The 19,154-nt window shown below is 42.2% G+C and overlaps 1 protein-coding gene across 1 annotated transcript; it reads left to right on the top strand.

The window, feature by feature from the left end:
• The first annotated feature begins 598 nt into the window (after positions 1-598).
• LOC134202976 (protein MAK16 homolog A-like) lies at positions 599-3,500 on the top strand. The gene is made up of 3 exons (XM_062677977.1): positions 599-1,097; positions 1,423-2,250; positions 3,483-3,500. Exons 1-3 carry the CDS (start codon positions 1,083-1,085, stop codon positions 3,498-3,500), a joined length of 861 nt encoding a protein of 286 aa, XP_062533961.1. The 5' UTR covers positions 599-1,082.
• The last annotated feature ends 15,654 nt before the right edge of the window (positions 3,501-19,154 follow it).

Consider the following 19,154-nt stretch of genomic DNA (forward strand, 5'->3'; position numbering starts at 1 on the left):
AACAAGCTCTGTGAACTGTCAAAATAAGTGAGGTTAAGTTAGAGTTTGCATTGGTCTATATCGAATAAAGTTTTTATTCCATTTTATTGATTGGGATTATTTGAGTTTGTATCATTTTCTACTTTTTAGTAGGTTCTGATTTCTTAAGCATTGCCGTCATACATTTTGTATTGATAAAAATTTCTTCAAATCAGTCCCGCTGAACTCGGGATTATGAAATTATCTGACGATAGAGCAAAACCAGCCAATATGTATAATTATTTGGAACTATGTATACATAGTTCAATCATTTTAGTATTCCCACGTCATTTTTTGTTTTAAAAATACATAAAGAATATATATTTTTTTTGGAATTTTCGTTTAATTATAAATCCCTACCTGGAATCAACATTTACTTTGCATATATTCCACCATCAGTACACTTGAGATGTGAACCGCCATTACTATTTTTATGGATTCATAACCCGAACCTCCGGATAGCCGGCTATTTGTTTTGATCCACCACTTCGCTTTTTCTGTCTGCGCTTTGTGCTGCCTCGCTGCACATCCCCGTAGAAAATTTGACAGCTAGAATCGACCGATTTCGTCGGGTAAAATCGGCCGATTGTTGCAACCTACGCTTATGAGATTTTAACACAGGCGTGTGTCAATTAATCACCCTATTTAATATCATTCCGACGAAATAGCTTGTTTAATAGTGGAACTTCGTGCACACCAATTTAAACGAACGACGAATCAACCGATTTGATCGGTAAAAATCGGAACTACCGACTAAGTATAGTGATTGATCGGCCAATGCCTGTGTTAAATTCCCATAAGCGACGGTGCAACAATCGGCCGATTCGCACCCGATTTAGTCGGGTCAATTTTCTATGGGGATGTTTTCCTTTTGCTGCTGTCAAAAAGCTTGAATCGCGTTCTCGAACGGAGTCGTAAATTCCGCATGTGTGGTTCGATTTCGGTTTAAAATTCGCGGTGGTGTAGTGATTTTTTGCGGTTTTTGCGCACGATTCCAGCGAAATTCTTTAAATTTGTGTGTCCTCTTCGTAAATCATTTGAATCAGATTTAAAAAGACTTAAAAATGCAGCAGGACGAGGTAAGTCCACGTTTGTATCGTTTGTTTTGAATAGACTAGACTAACCTCACACGTTCAGGACTCAAGTTATTTTGCAGGGCTGGTATTGAGTCGCTTCTTTTCTACTATGTCACTTTTACGATGTCCAAGCTTACAGTCTTTGAAGAGCAAGAATATATCATATCAGAAAAATTCACCCAAAAAACTATTAGACCAAACATGAGACAATCAATAAAAGAAAGTATTTCTCCCATGTTTGTCAAATACAGATGTTCCATATAAACGAAAATGTTTTATTCAATAGTCAATAAGTCATTTGAAACTATTTTCCACCTCTTCGGAACAGATCGTTTGGAGCATCATCAGCCGGCAGTTCTGCTCGTATATGGTCAAAACGCAGACGCAAAACTTCTGCCGCAACGAGTACAGCCTGACGGGTTTGTGCTCGCGTAAGGCCTGCCCCATCGCCAACAGCCAGTACGCCACAATCCGGGAGGAGAACGGCATCATCTATCTGTACATGAAGACGGCCGAGCGGAATGCCTTCCCGGCGAAGCACTGGGAAAAGGTAAAATTGTCCCGCAACTTCGAGAAAGCCGTCCATCAGATCAACGAAAATCTGCTCTACTGGGATCGGTTCGTGCGTCTGAAATGCAAGCAACGCTTCACCAAGATAACGCAATACCTGATCCGCATGAGGAAGCTGAAGCTGCGACGGCAGAAGATGCTGGTGCCGCTGTCGACGAAGGTGGAACGGCGGGACAGGCGACGGGAGGAGAAGGCACTGGTGGCGGCCAAGATCGATAATGCCATCGAGAAGGAACTGATGGAACGATTGCGGAAGGGGGCTTACGAGGATATATATAACTTCCCGCAGACTGCCTTCAATAAGGCGATGGAAGCAGAGGAGATCGAGGACGAAGAGGAGGCGGAGAGTGAGCTGGAAGAAGAGGTGGAGAAGGAGATGGAAATCGACGAGGAGATGCAGAAGGAGTTGGATATGGATGGGGAGTTTGTGGAGGGTGATTCCGAGGATGATGATGATGATGAAGGTGATAATGAGGAAGATGAAGATATCGAAGATGAAGAATCAGATGCAGAAAGTGAATCAGGTGTGAGAGAACGAGTGGAAGTTGGTAGTGATTTTGAGTCGTCAGAGGATGAAGATATTGAGGTAAGTGAAAACTTTTTTTTTTATATTTATGCGAAATTTTCGTTGTCATTCCTTTGAGTAATGAACCGTAGACTGCTCGGGTTCGTGTTACTCAAATATTATTACTGCCAGAATCAAATTGGAACAAGACAACGAATTTCAAAAGTCCTACTATCTGGTGTTCATTGACTCTTTTCATTGATTTCTATCACCAATATATTTGCACATTATAATAGTCGAGTTATTAGTATTCTCGTGTAAAGGATTGCTTATATATCTGAGAACTGATTGGCTTAATGACACCCCTTCTCAAACAGATTATCCTAACTCAGTCTGCTGAAACGAGAAAACTTCAACAAATGGATCAGTATTTTCTTGAAGGATTAGATTATCTACCGAGTAGCTGTTCTATTTATATTCAATAGTTTCAATTGTGAATTTTTCATGAATCATTATTCAATTTACAATGTTGTGAAAACTCATATGTGAATATGTACGTTATGTGAAAGATATTGATTTGGTAACCACTTTCCCTTCGATGGGACTCGAAGCCATGACCCTACAGTACGCTAGACTGGTGCTTTAACCAACTAAGCGGCTATACACATTCTTCATCAGCAACTGTACTGATCAAGTGAGGTTGTGTAAGCTATTTGCCAGTCGGTCGTGAAGCTCAGACCCGACCGCATTGCGATTACGCACTCACGCTCCTCTAATGTGAAAGTGTACTATACACATGTGGAAGCTTGCTTGCATGGCTTCTTCTTGTTTTCCTCTCCGATGGCACACGGAGGTCCACCCATAACGTGATTATATGCTTGCTTTTTGCTGGGGCAGATGGACACTTTGGTGACTTATCGCATTCCTGCGCCTTGCGCCCTTCCTCACCACAATGACGACACAGGTTGCTACGGTCTGGGCCCCAAAATCGAAGGACTTATGTCCCGACTCTAAGCGCCAATAGTATCTGTCCACAGAAGGTGGCTGAAGTATGCTTATTGGGCGTACTGACTAGCCGATTTCAACATCCCTCGCTCCATGTCCTAGGGTAGGCTAGCTGTATGTCAAATAGACGACCTTTGTACCGCACTGCTCTCTGACGGCAGAGACTGAAGCGATGCCGATGCTTAGCAACATCAAGAACTACATTATTGTTATTAAATACTTAGCTAGCCATGAACTCGTTATGAATCATTAATTGTTAATCACCCAGACTAGTTGTTGTTATTACTTGCTCCTCCTACACCTAATAGGTTATGGGCAACCAGTAGTAACAAAGGGAAAAAAACACTGTCCGTGAGTAAATCGTTTTTGATTTTCTCCATCACTGCTCGAAATTGAATATGTCGCTGGAAAAATTGGGTGTACCCCGATTGAATGGAAGCAACTACGCAAGCTGGAAATTCAAGGTTGAATTATTGCTGGTTCGAGAAGATCTGTGGGAATTTGTAACTGGCATTTGCCCAGCAGAAGATCAAGCGAGTGCAGCAGCAGTAGCGGCGTGGAAGAAGGGTGATCAGAAGGCCAGAGCTACAATTGGCCTTCTGGTCGACGACAGCCAGCGGAAACTTATTCAGGACACAGTCACTTCAAAGGAAGCGCGGGACAACCTCAGAAGGAATTACAAGCGCACAACTCTCACATCTAAGGTTTCAATCCTCAAGAAGCTGTGCGATATGCGTTATACTGATGGCGAGGACATCGAGAAGCACATTACAGAGAAGCAAGATCTCTTTGATCGCCTTTCTGTGGCGGGCCAGGTATTGGGCGCTAATTTGCAAGTTGCCATGGTCCTCAGAAGCATGCCGGATTCTTTCAACCCTCTAACAACGGCTTTGGAAAGCAGATCGGATGCTGATCTAACCTTCGACCTGGTCAAGTCAAAGTTAATCGACGAGATAGTAAAGCGAAACTGTTCTGGAGGATCGCAATCGGTATTAAAAGCGGGTACGAAAAAACAAAAAAAAAACAAAAAACAATTTGCCATAATTGCCATAAAGTTGGGCACAAACAGAAGGACTGCCGTTCATTGGTGCAAGGCCGGGAAAAGGAACCCAAGAAGAACGATTCGAAACCACAAGGCAAAAGCAGCAAGGCGAAGGTAGTTCGTAACAGCCCTGAAGAATATGCTTTCTTGGCAAAGAAGGGCGACAAGGAAGGTTCATGGGTTGTTGATTCTGGAGCAACTGGAGCAACAACATGGCAGTTAGTAGGGAATATTTCGAATCGTTAGACGAAACCGTTAAAGATGACATCGTACTGGCAAACGGCATGAAGACGAAATCAGCTGGAAAGGGAATTTGTCGCATTCAGTGCATTGGACCAGAAGGATTTGTCAACGAAATGACCCTCAGCAATACGCTATTTTGTCCCAGATCTTGAATCAAATCTGTTTTCGGTAAGATCTGCAACGAAGAAAGGAGCAACTGTTATTTTCGACGAACAAGGTTGCCGCATATTTAAGGGTGAGAAGGTAGTAGCAGTTGAAGTCGTTTCTGGTGGGTTGTACAATCTTCAGCACATTCACGTCGAAAATTTGGCACAAAGCAAACCAAATCATTCGGAGAATTGCCAACATGCGTGGCATAGAAAGTTTAGCCATAGAGACCCGGGAGCAGTTGGTGAGCTGGAGAAGAATAATATGGTTACTGGTCTCAAAATTGTAATTTGTGGAGTCAAGGCAGTTTGCGAATGTTGCTTGGAAGGCAAATTTTCACGGTTATCATTTCCCAAGAAATCCAAGAAGAGGACAAAGCAAGCACTCGACCTGGTTCACACAGATCTATGCGGACCAATGAACACAGCTTCTCCAGGTGGGTGTCGATACTTCATGGCCATCACAGACGACTTTACGCGCTACTCGGTGGTGTATTTTCTTCAACGGAAATCAGAAGCTAAAAATTATATCAAGCAGTACGTGCAAGAGATGAAAACAATATTTGGGAGACCGCCGAAAGTTATTCGATCCGATCAGGGCGAAGAATTCCAAAACCAAGAAATGTTTTGTTGACAGGAAGGCATTCGACAGGAGTTTTGCACCAGCTATTATACACCGCAGCAAAACGGAGTATCGGAAAGAAAGAACCGTTCTTTAGTAGAGATGGGAAGATGTCTGTTACTTGATGCCAAAATGCCAAAGAAGTATTGGGCTGAAGCAATAAATACAGCATGCTACCTTCAAAATCTTCTTCCATCAAGCGCTATTTCAAAAACACCTTTCGAGCTATGGACATTAGAGAAGCCTGACGTCAATCATCTGCAGTTGTTTGGGTCACAAGCTTATGTATGGATCCCGAAAGAGAAGCGCTCCGAACTGGACTCAAAATCGGTCAAAATGACATTTGTTGATTATTCTCAACAGCATAAGGGATACCGTTTCCTGGATCTATCTACAAACAAGATCGTCGTGTCACGTGATGCCAGGTTCATTCCAGCAGAAGAAGTTTGCGAAACTGAGAATCAGCTGGAAAATATTGTATTCTACCCATTCAAACCAGTTACTGCACAATCTACTGGAGTTTCTGATGTTCCGACCAACCAGTTTGAGGAGGAGTTTCCCCGGGCAGATGACGAACCTTCTGACGATGAGGATACGCTTGATGAAACAATGCTCCACGGTGAAGATGATTACGACACTGCCGTAGAAGAAGAAGAAGTAGAAGTTAACGATGTGAGAAGATCGAATCGTTCAAATCTCGGGTACTTATTCAAAAGGACGTATGTGATTTTGTAAACAATGATTCAAACGTCGATTTGTCCAATCTGATGGCACTCCCACGCAAACCAACACCACCAACAGGTAGCCGAAGGCTTCCCCTTTCTGTCTGTGGTGATGGTTTGCGTGGGAGTGCTATCAGATTGGACAAATCGACGTTTGAATCTTTGTTTACAAAATCACATACGTCCTTTTGAATAAGTACCCGAGAAATATTGGTATACCACCTGTGCGTTATAGAGAATCTACCCGACTGGCCTCTACACACCAAGATGAACCCCGTACGTATGATGAGGCAATGCGCAGTCAAGATTGCTATACCAGTGGAAGAAAGCAATGGACGAGCAGTTTGCGTCTCTTCAAGAAAATTCGACATGGGAAATAGTATCAAAACCTGGCAACCGAAAACCTATAGGTTGCAAATGAATCTTTAAGAAGAAGCTAAACGAATCTGACCAGGTAATCCGTTACAAAGCACGACTTGTAGCTCAAGGCTATAGTCAAAAGTTTGGCGTCGATTATGACGAGGTTTTTGGGCCTGTAGCAAAACACACCACGCTTCGGACCCTGTTGACAGTTGCAGCTCGTCGAACCTTGCAAGTCAAGCACATTGACGTAAAGTCAGCATATCTACACGGAGAACTCACGGAGACCATATACATGAAGCAACCGAAAGGGTATCACACTGGATCTCAAGAGGACGTGTGTCTTCTGAAGCGTAGTATTTATGGCCTGAAGCAAGCGGGACGTATATGGAATCGGAAGATAACTGAAAAATTGAAGCAGCTCGGGTATGAACAATCCGAAGCAGATCCGTGTCTATACATACGGAACGTCGAAGGAGTAATGTCATTCATTTTGTTGTATGTTGACGATATGCTCGTAGTATGTCCGAACAACGATGAGTACGAAAGAGTCGAACGCTATCTGTCGCATCATTTCAGTCTCACATGTCTAGGAGAGGTTGCCAATTACCTGGGCATCCAAGTAGAAATGACTAGTTCTGGAAGTTTTGTTTTGAATCAATCAGCATACATCCGTATACCTATTACCAATAGATTCAACATGAGCGAGACAAAACCTAAAAAAATACCGATGGACCCAGGATATCCGAATATGCAACAAATGGAGGAGTAAAGAATGCCAAATAGCGAGCACTATCTTAGCTTAGTTGGAGCTTTGTTGTACATTGCGGTTTGCACCAGACCTGATATTGCAATAGCGGCATCGATTCTAGGACGCAAGGTTAGTCAACCTACTGAAGCAGACTGGAACGAAGCAAAGAGGACACTTCGATACCTCTCTTCAACGGCAGATTTGAAGCTTCATCTTGGCGGATCATGAGGTCTTGAAGGTTTCGTTGCTGCTGACTGGGCCGGTGACAAAGTAGACCGCAAATCTAACTCTGGGTTCAAAATCAAACTTGGAAGTGGTACCATAAGCTGGTCTGCTAGGAAACAGCAATGCGTCAGTTTATCCTCAACAGAAGCTGAGTACGTGGCGCTCTCGGAAGCTATCCAGGAGCTGCTTTGGTTGTTGAAACTTATGCATGATATTGGAGAAGATGTCGATAACCCAGTAGTTATACATGAAGACAATCAAAGTTGTATTGCCATGCTGTCATCTACTACAGGAAGCCGACGAACAAAACATATCGATGCCAGATACAACTTCGTGAAGGAGCTGGTGTCGACCGGAATAATACAAGTTCAATATTGTCCAACAGAATCTATGCTGGCGGATATCTTGACGAAACCATTAGCAAAAAATAAGCAAGAATTATTTCGCAGCATAATTGGTCTGAAGTTCTTTGACGTTGAGGAGGAGTGAAGCGATGCCGATGCTTAGCAACATCAAGAACTACATTATTACTTAGCTAGCCATGAACTCGTTATGAATAAATAATCATTAATTGTTAATCACCCAGACGGACTTGTTGCTGTTATTACTTGCTCCTCCTACACCTAATAGAGACGACGTCGTCCGCGTTCGTGACCTCGTCCAGTTGCTTGCCCTGGAAGGTCACTTCCGTCCCCAACGACCTCATCTCGGGGCCGTCGCCCAAGATCTCTTTCCGAGCAGCACAAGTCAGACAAAAATGGTTGCAGCAACTTGATTGTGACTAAATCTTATCACTGGTCTGTGAAGCATGTGTGCTGCTAGGGTTGGGCCAATCGTCCTGCTAGCTGCGCTCCACGTTTCAGCACCAAGATCATTTCACGCATCCCGGGTAGTGGTCTAAATATTGTACCAAAATCGGAAAGTCGAACTCTTAATTAGTATAGCCAAACGAGCATGACGTCAGGATTGCAATCCAAGCAATGGAACGTGTGACGTCAACTTCGCCTGGTACACTTCTCCCTTCTTCCATCTTCCATATTTATCTCAATTTTTCACTTTTTTTCATCTCACTTCTCGCCTCTCCCTTATCACTTCTCAACTCTTTGCTTCTCACTTCTCACATCACACACCTCACTTCTCCCCTCCAACCAGGCTTGACAAAACACTCGCTAGAGTTAAATAAAATCATCATCAGCAAAATGCTGCATTCGCATCCTCACAATTGAGTGGAAGCGTAAAAAAGCAGAGGTACAAAAAAACAGAGTGAGGAAAAGTTTTGATGCTTATTTCTGCTCCTCAAAAAAACTCTTGTTCTTGCTCATTTTCTACTCGAGGAGGAGTTTTTGGCAAACCTGCTTCTAACTCTCTTTTTGCTTCTCACTTCTCACATCCACATATTGTTTTTCATTCCTCACTCTTCATTTCTCATATCTCACTTCTCACAACTCATTTCTCTCCATTCACTTCTCGGCTTTCACTTATCACTTATCGTTTCTCACTTCTCACATCTTACATCTCACTTTTCGTATCAAATTTCTCACTTCTCACTTCTAAATCTCACTTCTCACTTGTAGTCTCTCATTTCTCGGCTCTCACTTATCACTTCTCATTTCGCACTTCTCACTCACATATCACATCTCATTTTATCTTATCTCACATATCATTCACATATCACATCTCATTTCTCACTTCTCACTATTCACTTATCGCCTTTCACTTCTCGCTCCTCACTTCTATCTTCTTACTTCACACTTCTCGCTTCTCACTTCTCACTTCGCACTCCCCACTTCTATCTTCTAACTTCACCCTTCTTATCTTCAACTTTTTACATCTTACTACTTTTCATTTCTCACATCTCACTTCTCACAATCCAGTTCTCTCCATTCAATTCTGGCTTCTTACTTCTCGCTTCTCACTCCTTACATCTTACTTCTCGTATTGAATTTTTCACTTCTCATTTGTCGCTTCCAACCCAGTTCTCGGCTCTCACTTATCACTTCTCGTTTCTTACTTCTCACATCTTACATCTCGCTTCTCGTATTGAATTTCTCACTTCTCAATCTCACTTCTCGTTTGTCGCTTCCAACCCACTTCTCGGCTCTCACTTATCACTTCTCGCTTCTCACATCTTACATCTCACTTCTCGTATCGAATTTCTCATTTCTAAATCTCACTTCTCACTTATAGCTTCTCATTTCTCGGGTCTCACTTATCATTTCTCGTTTCTCACTTCTCATTTTTCAAATCTCAGATATTTATCTCATTTCTCGCTTCTCACTATTCACTTCTAGCCTCTCACTTCTGACTTCCCGCATCTCACTTTTCACTTCTCATTTCTCACTTCTTGCTTCCCATTTCTTACTTCTCACTTCTTGCTTCCTACTACTCACTTCTAATTTCTCATTTCTACCTTCTCACTTCTCCCTTCTTGTTTCTCACTTCTTACATCTCACATCTTACATATTACTTCTCACTTCTCATTTCTCACATCTCACTTCTCACTATTTACTTCTAACTTACTTGATACTTGATGGGCTACAGCTCTTCGAGGAACCTACGCCGAATGGAGTATCCTTCTCCACTGGGACTCGATCCTGGACCAATCGCTTCCAGTCGCCATGAACATTGAGCGCCCCGAGATCCTCTTCAACTGCAAAAAGCCATCGTGTACGCGGCCTTCCACGAAGCATGCGACCTCTTCCGGGTTCTCTACTAAATATTATCTTCGCTTGACGTTCTTCCGGCATACGAACAACGTGACCAGCTCACCGTAGTCTGCCGTGTTTAATAAGCTTAATAATATCCAGCCCTTTATACACCTGGTACAATTCGTGATTCATGCGGCGCCGCCAGATACCGTTCTCCTGTTTACCGCCGAGTATTGTCCGCAGCACCTTACGCTCAAACACTCCGAAAGCTCTCCGATCAGCCTCCTTTGACGTCCATGTTTCATGGCCGTATAAAGCCACCGGAAGAATCAGAGTTGTATACAGCGCGAGTTTTGTTTTCGTTTGCAGACTACGGGACTTAAGCTGGTTACGAAGTCCGTAATAAGCCCTATTTGTAGCCGCAATACGCCTTTTCACCTCGCGGGTAACATCATTATCGCACGTCACTAATGTTCCAAGATACACAAATTCTTCTACCACTTCAATTGTTTCACCATCCAGCACCATTTCGCTACCACCACCACTAATGAACCCACGTTGATTGCCAGCGACCATGTACTTCGTTTTGCTGGTATTGATCGTGAGTCCAATCCTCGCTGTCTCCCTCTTAAAAGGCACAAAAGCCTCTTCCACGGCACGGCGATCAATCCGGATAATATCGATATCGTCCGCAAATGCCAGGAGCATATGCGATTTTGTGATAATGGTACCGCTTCTTTGCACATCAGCTCTCCTAATCTCTCGAGCGCTATATTGAACAGTAGATTCGAGAGTGCATCACCCTGCTAATCCATCTGAAATCCATCACAAATGACGTCGATATTTCATCCGCAACCCTTACACTTGATTTGCCATAATTCATTCCGTTTCACTGAATCGTACCGCGCCTTGAAATCAATAAACAGATGATGTCTCTGCAAGTTGTACTCCCGGAATTTATCAAGGATTTGTCTCTTGGTAAACGTCGTTGATCGGCCCTTACGAAAACCTGCTTGGTATTCGCCGACGAAGGACTTATCAAGCGGTCTCAATCTGTTGAACAGAATACGGGACATAATTTTGTACGCCGAATTAAGGAGGGTTATTCCTCGGTAATGGGGCCTGGTAGGGGCCCTCCTTAGCCGTGCAGTAAAATGCGCGGCTTCAAAGCAAGACCATGCTGAGGGTGGCTGGGTTCGATTCCCGGTGCCGGTCTAGGCAATTTTCGGATTGGAAATTGTCTCGACTTCCCTGGGCATAAAAGTATCATCGTGCAGCCTCATGATATACAAATGCAAAAGTGGTAACTTGACTTAGAAACCTCGCAGTTTATAACTGCGGAAGTGCTTAATGAACACTAAACCGTGAGGCGGCTCTGTCCCAGTGTGGGGATGTAATGCCAATAAGAAGAAGAAGAAGAAGAATGGCGCACTCAAGTCTGCGCCCTTTCTTAAAGATAGGACAAATGAGGCCGTCCAACCAGCTAGCAGGTATTTCCTCGTCTTCTCATATTTTCGACATAATATGGTGCAGAACTTCATAAAGCTGCTCACTACCATGTTTGAGAAGTTCAGCCGGGAGCAGGTCTTTCACCGCAGCCTGATTGTTTTTCAGCTCTTTAACAGCTTTTTTAACCTTATCTACTTAAGGTGCCTCCACAGCTTGTCCATCATCGCTAATATTTATTCTGTTCACCGATGCACCGTCACTTCCATCCGAGAAATGGTGCCCATCCACCAGAACATGGTCTATCTGGTTGCAAGTTTCGCCATTTGGGTGTCTCCAGGTGTGCTTTCGGATGTTCTTTCGTGCAAAGTAGGTGCTACTGATGGCCATCCCTCTGGCAGCAGCAAAATTTACTAGCCGTAGGCCGTTGTCATTGGTAGCGGAGTGAAGGCTCTCCCTACCGATTATGGGACGGAAAAAGTCCTCTCTACCGACCTGAGCGTTAGCGTCTCCGATAACAATTTCCACGTCATTCGTTTGACGTGTCCTTGACGTCGTCGGATTTATCGTTTGTCGGTGTGTAAACGTTGATTAGGCTGTAATTGAAGAATTTGCCCCGTATCCTCAACACACAGATTCGTTCGCTAATGGGTTTCCACCGCATCACTCGTTTCATCTGCTTGCCCATCACTACGAAACCAATTTCATGCTCTGCTTTTCGGCCGCCGCTGTGATAGATGTTATACTTGAATGCAGTGTTGGTCGTGGGGTCCACGGCTCGGAATTCACGTTCTGCGGATCTGGGCCATCGGACTTCTTGAATAGTGGCCACGTTCACTCCAACCTTCTGCAGTTCGCGAGCCAGAAGGCTCACTCGTCAATATTCATTTAGGGTTCTGACATTCCAGGTACCGAGTTTCCAATCATAGTCCTTATTTCGTTGTCGGGTCGGTTGCCAAAAATAACGTTCTCTTTTTCTTCTATCTCCATTTTTCGTGGTACTTGAGAGGCTTCAGTAAGCTCAATCGGTCGCTGGGTACCAGGCAGACGCTGTTTGAGCCGCAACTCCGGGTGAACAGACGCTCGAGGCGTATCTTCTCACTCTAGCTGATGTCAGAAGGACAACAGTGCCCAGGCTGCACTACCAGCTAAGTACACAACCCTTAGCTGGCGGTCTTTTTTCACCGGACGAGCCGTGGAAGCGTGAGATAGAAACTTGTGGGGACCAGAGCTTTGTTGGGCGCTCCTTCCTTGATGTCAACCCACCATTTTGCAGCCCCGTCGTTGATCAGCCCTCGCGAAAACCTGCCTGGTATTGGCTGACAAAGGACTCCTCAAGCGGTCTCGGTCTGTTACAGGATACGCGACAGAATTTTGTATGCCGAGTTCAGAAGAATGATCCCTCTGTAATTGGCACACTCTAGTCCGTGCGCTTTCTTATAGATTAGGCATATAAGGCCATCCAACCAGCAGGCAGGATATTTTTCATCCTCCCATATTTTCTGGATAATGTGGTAGATTGATTGATGCAGCTGCTCACTTCCGTGCTTGAGAAGCTCAACCGGGATTTCGTCCTTTCCAGCAGCTTTACTGTTTTTTCAGCTCGTTTAGAGCTTTTTTATTTCGTCTAGCGTCGGTGGTTTCATTGCTTGACCGTCGCCGACTATGTCCTTCCTGCTCCTTAATACACTTTCATTTAACTACACTTCGTTAAACAAATCTTCGAAGTGCTCCTTCACCTGGCTGTCACCATAATCTTGTCTGTCAGCAAATTCCCCTCGAGTCTCGGTCGTTGCACATGGCGGGCACTGGCGTAATCTTATGCCGCCGTAGACCTGTGCGCCGCCGCGCCACGCCGCCGCCGCCGACACTTATCGACGTACGCCGACGCCGGTCAAGGTGTCGGCGGTGCGCCATACACCGGTTGGCTCCACGCCGCCGAATTTCGTATTTCACACCGATGATTGGCCAAACAAAAATCACAGTATGCAGTGCGTTTGCATTTGCCGAACCAAGGCAACCTATCACACATTAATTAAATACCTTTAATACCTTTAACAGATTTGTTTGCTTTTATTTCTGTCACTTTTACCCGCATTTGCGTGTTAAATGTTAGATCATCCAAGTTCTTATTGGCTTGGCTACAGAATGCAATAATGGTAACTTAGCTTCTGAAATAGAACATTTCCTTTACTCTCCTTGTACTTAAGGTGAAGGTGGGTTGAGTACCAAAACAATGCTTTGAATGTATTGGTACAATAAAAACTGTCATATACTGTAGTAGTATTGGGGTCGTATTTAAAAAAAAAATATATATAAGTAGGGTGGTTCAAAAAACGACCCAGCTCCAGCACGCTCACTCGATTCCGTCACATGCTCCGAGTGTCCTCCAAAAATGATTTGAACAAATCTGGTTGAACACTAGCCGGTTCAAGTTTGTATGAAAACTAGTATGAGAAACTAAACTTTTCATTACACTGGCTACAGCGCCTTCCCTCCAAACGCTGGCGAAAAAAAAAACACATAGCTTAAAGCAACATTCCGGAGACTTCACTGAACGAAAACCGCACCGCAGGAAAGATCCATTGGTTATGTAACGCAAAAAATAGGCCTAATTATCATGCTAAAGATTCGCAACTTCGATTAAAATTGATTCCCAATCATTGCAACCACCATTCAATGTCCACTGTCTATGGAATTAAAGCTCTTGAATATTTCATCCAGTCATATGGTCTCCCCCCTCGCCAGCGCTCAATGACGGAGTGCCACAATCAAAATAATGTAAAATTCAACCTCGCCATATCAACTGTCATACAAACCTGAAACGACCTGTGCACGGTAAGCCTCTATTTAAACTAACCCAAATCATCGGATGACACCCAAATTATGAATCATAATTGACTGAGCGCGGCGGAGCAAAATCATTTTTTGAACCACCCTATGCATTCGTTTGCTGCTGCCGCTGCCGGTGTTTACATTCGCTCCGCGGTCAGTTTTCATTCGTTTTTTCGGGCAAAAATAGCAGTTTATATTAGGTTTTCGGTTTAAACTAGTGACTTATATCAAAAAGTGATGTTTAATTTGCATTCTATCAACATTTCGGGCTGCTCATGTGCGGAGAAGTGAGTAAAAACTTGATTTTGCTATGCCCTTTGAGAAGAAGTGAAGTGCAGTGATGAGCCCACCGAATCGCAAACAACTATTAAATTGACACGAAACTGCTGATTTACGATAAAATTCGAGCCGAAATTCAAAGGACTCTTTGAAGAACATGTTCATTATCACGGGAAGTGAATAAATATGCTGTGAACAGGTTAGTAATTCGAATATTATACTTTTGCTCGATGCTGTTCGATGCATTCGAATGTTGGTGGGAGAGGAGTGCGGGAGGTGTGGGGTTGACCCGTGGAAGGTCCGGTGCCATATTGACTGCCATCGTGGAACTCCTCCAACTATGTCCTTAAATAGCCAGAATTGTTCTAAAAATAACGGTGTCGATTTATTTTGATGAACAATTCCCGAAGAAATTTCTTGGTTTTCCTGAAATAATTCCCGAAGGAAGTCCTGGAGGAAGTTCCGAAGGAATACCTGAAGAAAATTCTTAGAGCCTTGAGGAATTTCGGAATTCTTGGAGGAATGTCCAAAGAAACTCATTAGGAATTTAAGCATGTCGGTAATTCCTTTAGGAGTTCCTTTGGAAATTGCTCTAGGAATTCGTACGGAGATATCTGAAAATTCATCCTAGAATTTTAAAAGGAAAAGGCGGTGGAAATTCCGAAACAACTACGAGATAAATTTCCGAGGGAATCGAATGTCTTACTAGGAAAAATTCCAGTGGAATTGTTAAAATAATGTCCGAAGGAATTTTGTAAAATTTTGAGTGAATGTGTGAAGGGTAAACAATGGAGGTTTCGGGCCCGTAAGCAGGAACACTTACGCGAAGCCCGCGGGATAGAGAGAATCTCCTTTCAACAGTGTAATCCAACAGACTAATAAATAGATTCGCAAACTTTTTTGAGCTTTTCAAGAGATGGCTTCTTTGAGGAAGGGCGCGTCAAATCCATTACAACTGTGGGGAAGTGTACCCATCTACATGGGTAAATTTTTAAAGTTAGTCCAAAACAGAATTTCTGAAGGAGTTCGTGATGGAATTGTCAGAATTAATCTTAGAGAGTTTTTTTTAAGAATCTCCAGAAAAATTGGTTTCATTTGTGGAGTTTTTTTGAAGAAATTCCTGGAGAAATTCCCGATCGAATTTCTGACGGAATTTTTGATGGTATATTAGAATGAGTTTGTTGATGACTTACCGAATAAATATCCTAAAGAATTATTAAACGTATTTACGAAAAAAAATATGTATAAATTTTCGAAGGAGCTCCTGCAGTAAGTTCCCAGGGAATGCTTGAAAATATTTGAATATCCGCAATCTCAGACGTGATAGCGGGTCACTTTCTAGTGACTTGGTCACTTTTTTTGGGCAAGTCACTAAAAAGTCTCTTTTTTCGAGCTCGAATTACTAAAGTCACTTTTTCTCGCAAAAAGTCACTACTTATATAGTTGAAACTTTTGGCTAATTTTAATTTTAGCGGAAATTGAATGACGGATCGGAAAAATGACCGCATAGTGCTTTTTGGTCCGAAATAGAGGTGTGCGCCGGTCCGATATTCGTCGGCGGCGGCGTTTGTCAGAATTTTGGTCGGCGGCGGCGGCGTTCTCGGCGTCACGCCGAAGACCATTTTACCCGGCGATGGCGGCGGCGTGAATCGGCGTGGCGATTTTTTTCATTACGTTTTTCTAAGATTTTTTTTTGCGTTTTTTCGGGATATTTTCAAGACATTAGATAAAGATTTTTTTTAAATTTTCGCATGAAAAATCTAATGAACTTCTCCAAAAAAATCTGGAGAAAACCCAAAATTTGGAAAATATTTTTGGAAAATTTGTCACAATTTACATGAGAAACTTCAAAATTTTTACAAAAAAATGTTCTTAACTTCTATAGGAAAAACTTCGGAAATTTATAAAAATTTCTTGTTGAGTTTCTGTTGAGTATTCTTCCAAATTTGCACAGAACATTATTGATAATTGTAGTAGAGTGCGGCTGGTTGAATGAGTGTTTTACCGTTGGCTTTCTCAGTCAGTCATAACTGAAAGTCGTTTAACTGCAATGCTTTTAATTGCATTTCGAAAGTTACATCAGTTTTACAGTTATCGAACAGCTGAGTTTCAAAACTATGTCAAAGTCGATGATAACTGCATAGCGGTGAACAATCAGCTGCACTTCTATTTTGACGACGTCTGACAATTGTTTGACGTCTAGAATGCGTCATGTTGCAGTTATCGAACGACTAGTGTATTGTCCGTAAGAAATTCTTGGAAAATTCCATTGGCCGAAAGCTGTATGTCGGAACTGGTAATTTGGCCGAAAAAGTCGTTTTCCCTAACAGGTCGTTTGGCCGAATAGGCCATCAGTCCAAAAATGCCGTTTGGCCGATATGATCGTTTGACAGAATGGGTCATTTGTCCGAAAATGTCGTTTAGGCCAACAGGTCAAACGGCCAAATGTCAATCACTGAATTAGTAATTTAGTCCATAATATCCATTCGTTTGACCTAATGACATTTACGTTGAAAAGACTGTTGAAATTTCGTACCTCTCTACTTTTGAGTCGATCCTGGCATTTAAGCCAAGAGCCATCTAACCAAATCCCATTAAGCCGAATTGGGTCCTAAGATAAAGAATCAAAATTCGATTTTCTTTCAAGGAACGACGAAGCTAATCATCCTGAACGCATTCGTTTTTACTCCAACTCAAAAGTCACAAGGAACATTGTTTAATTTGAAATTTAAAAATAGATGGAAAATGCTCTCTCGACATTTTTGGTCTTGTTTGACGTACGGTATTATATGATTCAAACGTACTAGCAAAACACCGCAGGGCACTTGACTTAACCTTTGACAGTTAATATATGGGCCTGACATTTTGGGTTGATGGTTCATTCGTTCTAAAATGTTGCCTTTTCAGCAACAAACGTTGCTTAGTCCGAAACATGTCTTCAAAAGTCTCAGTTTTACAGACTTAGACTATTATCAAAATTTGTGTAACATCGGTTCATGTATTCTTGACCGATGCACTATCGTTTGCAACCATAAACGATGTAGGGCTTTTGGACCCAATTGAACGTGTTTATCCGAAACAGGTCAAAAATGGTTTGACCAAAAATGCATTTTTACCGAAAACGACATACAGTCGAAATGGACATTCAGCCGAACTGATAATTTGGCCGAAAAAAATTGTTTAACCAAATATATCATTTGACCGAAAATGGTGTTTGGTAGGAATGGTAATTTGACCCCAAAATTTCCTTTCTGCAAAATAACCCTTCTGGCCGACCGACATTTTCTGTCAAATGACCTATTCGGATAAACGTCTTCTTTGGCAAAATGATCAATTCAGCCGAACGACACTTTTCAAAGAAGGTTACAGAAAGGACATTTAAGGGCCAAATGGCTATTTCTGCCAAATGCAATTTTTTGCCAAACGGCATTTTTGGTCAAATGATGTATATTCGGTCAAACGACTTTTTCACCCGAACGGCATTTTCAGCCAAATGACCTATTTTCCTTTTGGCTGTACATCGCTTTCGGCCAAACTACATTTTCGGTCAAACCAGTTTTGATCTGATAAAAGTTTCCGTGAATCGTTTCGCTTAATGGTACCTGGCTAGGTGTCTTTTGGCCTAAAGTCCAGTATCGACCTAAAAATAGAGAGGCCACGGAATTTTGTTCAATGGTCAATTGACAAAAAGACCATTTCGCCAAACAAGTTGCCATTTCTGATCATATTACCCGTTCAGTACGATGTTCAGTCATTGAAATTTGGCCGTATGACCCCGTTGAACCAAATGACATTTTTGGCCAAATCCAAAAACAACCCTCAAAAATTCCGAGCATTATTCCGATGTTTAAAAGTTGGCTATGCCAAACTAGCCGTTTAATGATGAACTTATCCCTGCGAAAATAGAAATCACTTTAATAAAGGATAAAAAACTAACAGTCTTGATAAATTTAGATTGGGGAAGTCAACGTTAAAGCATATCTTTCAGTAGTCAAAATTTTCTGTGTGAATTTTAAATAATACTCAACAGACTCAATAGGAACTTTCCGTGAATATTCCGAATATTTTCCTGTAGAAATGTGGAACAACTTCCCGAAAAAACTCTGTAGAGAATCTCATGTAAATCCCAAACAATTTTTCTTAGTAATTACAAAGAGTTCTCGAAACTTGATAGTAGTTCCCGTAGTTCTGAAAATAATTTTCAAATGAATATTCTGGAAATACTTGAAGAAATTCTGGTGAAGTTCATCAATTTTTTGAGGCAAAATTCTAAGGATTCTCCCATTATTGTCGTGAAAAAATCCTAAATAACCAATTCAGCCGAACGACACTTTCGACCGAATGTCCATTTTTACCAAATTGCCCTTTCTACCAAACGACTATTTCAGCCGAAGGTCAAGTTCACGATTTTTTTTAGCCAAAGGAACTGTTCGACCAAATAAGATTCTAGGCCAAATATCTGTAGGCTACATATCCTATCAAAGTCTGAAAACATAATGATAGCATATAGAATATTTTGATTTTGACAACAAAATGATTCACAATTTGTTTTCAAATATATATAAATCATCATGATTGGTTATATGGTTTGATCTCATGTTGCTGTAGATTACTAAATTGCATGATATGACATTAAACTGTGTACTTATTTTGCTATCAGA

The sequence above is a fragment of the Armigeres subalbatus genome, unplaced genomic scaffold (genome assembly GCF_024139115.2).
Source record: "Armigeres subalbatus isolate Guangzhou_Male unplaced genomic scaffold, GZ_Asu_2 Contig1547, whole genome shotgun sequence".
Classification (NCBI taxonomy): Eukaryota; Metazoa; Arthropoda; class Insecta; order Diptera; family Culicidae; genus Armigeres; species Armigeres subalbatus.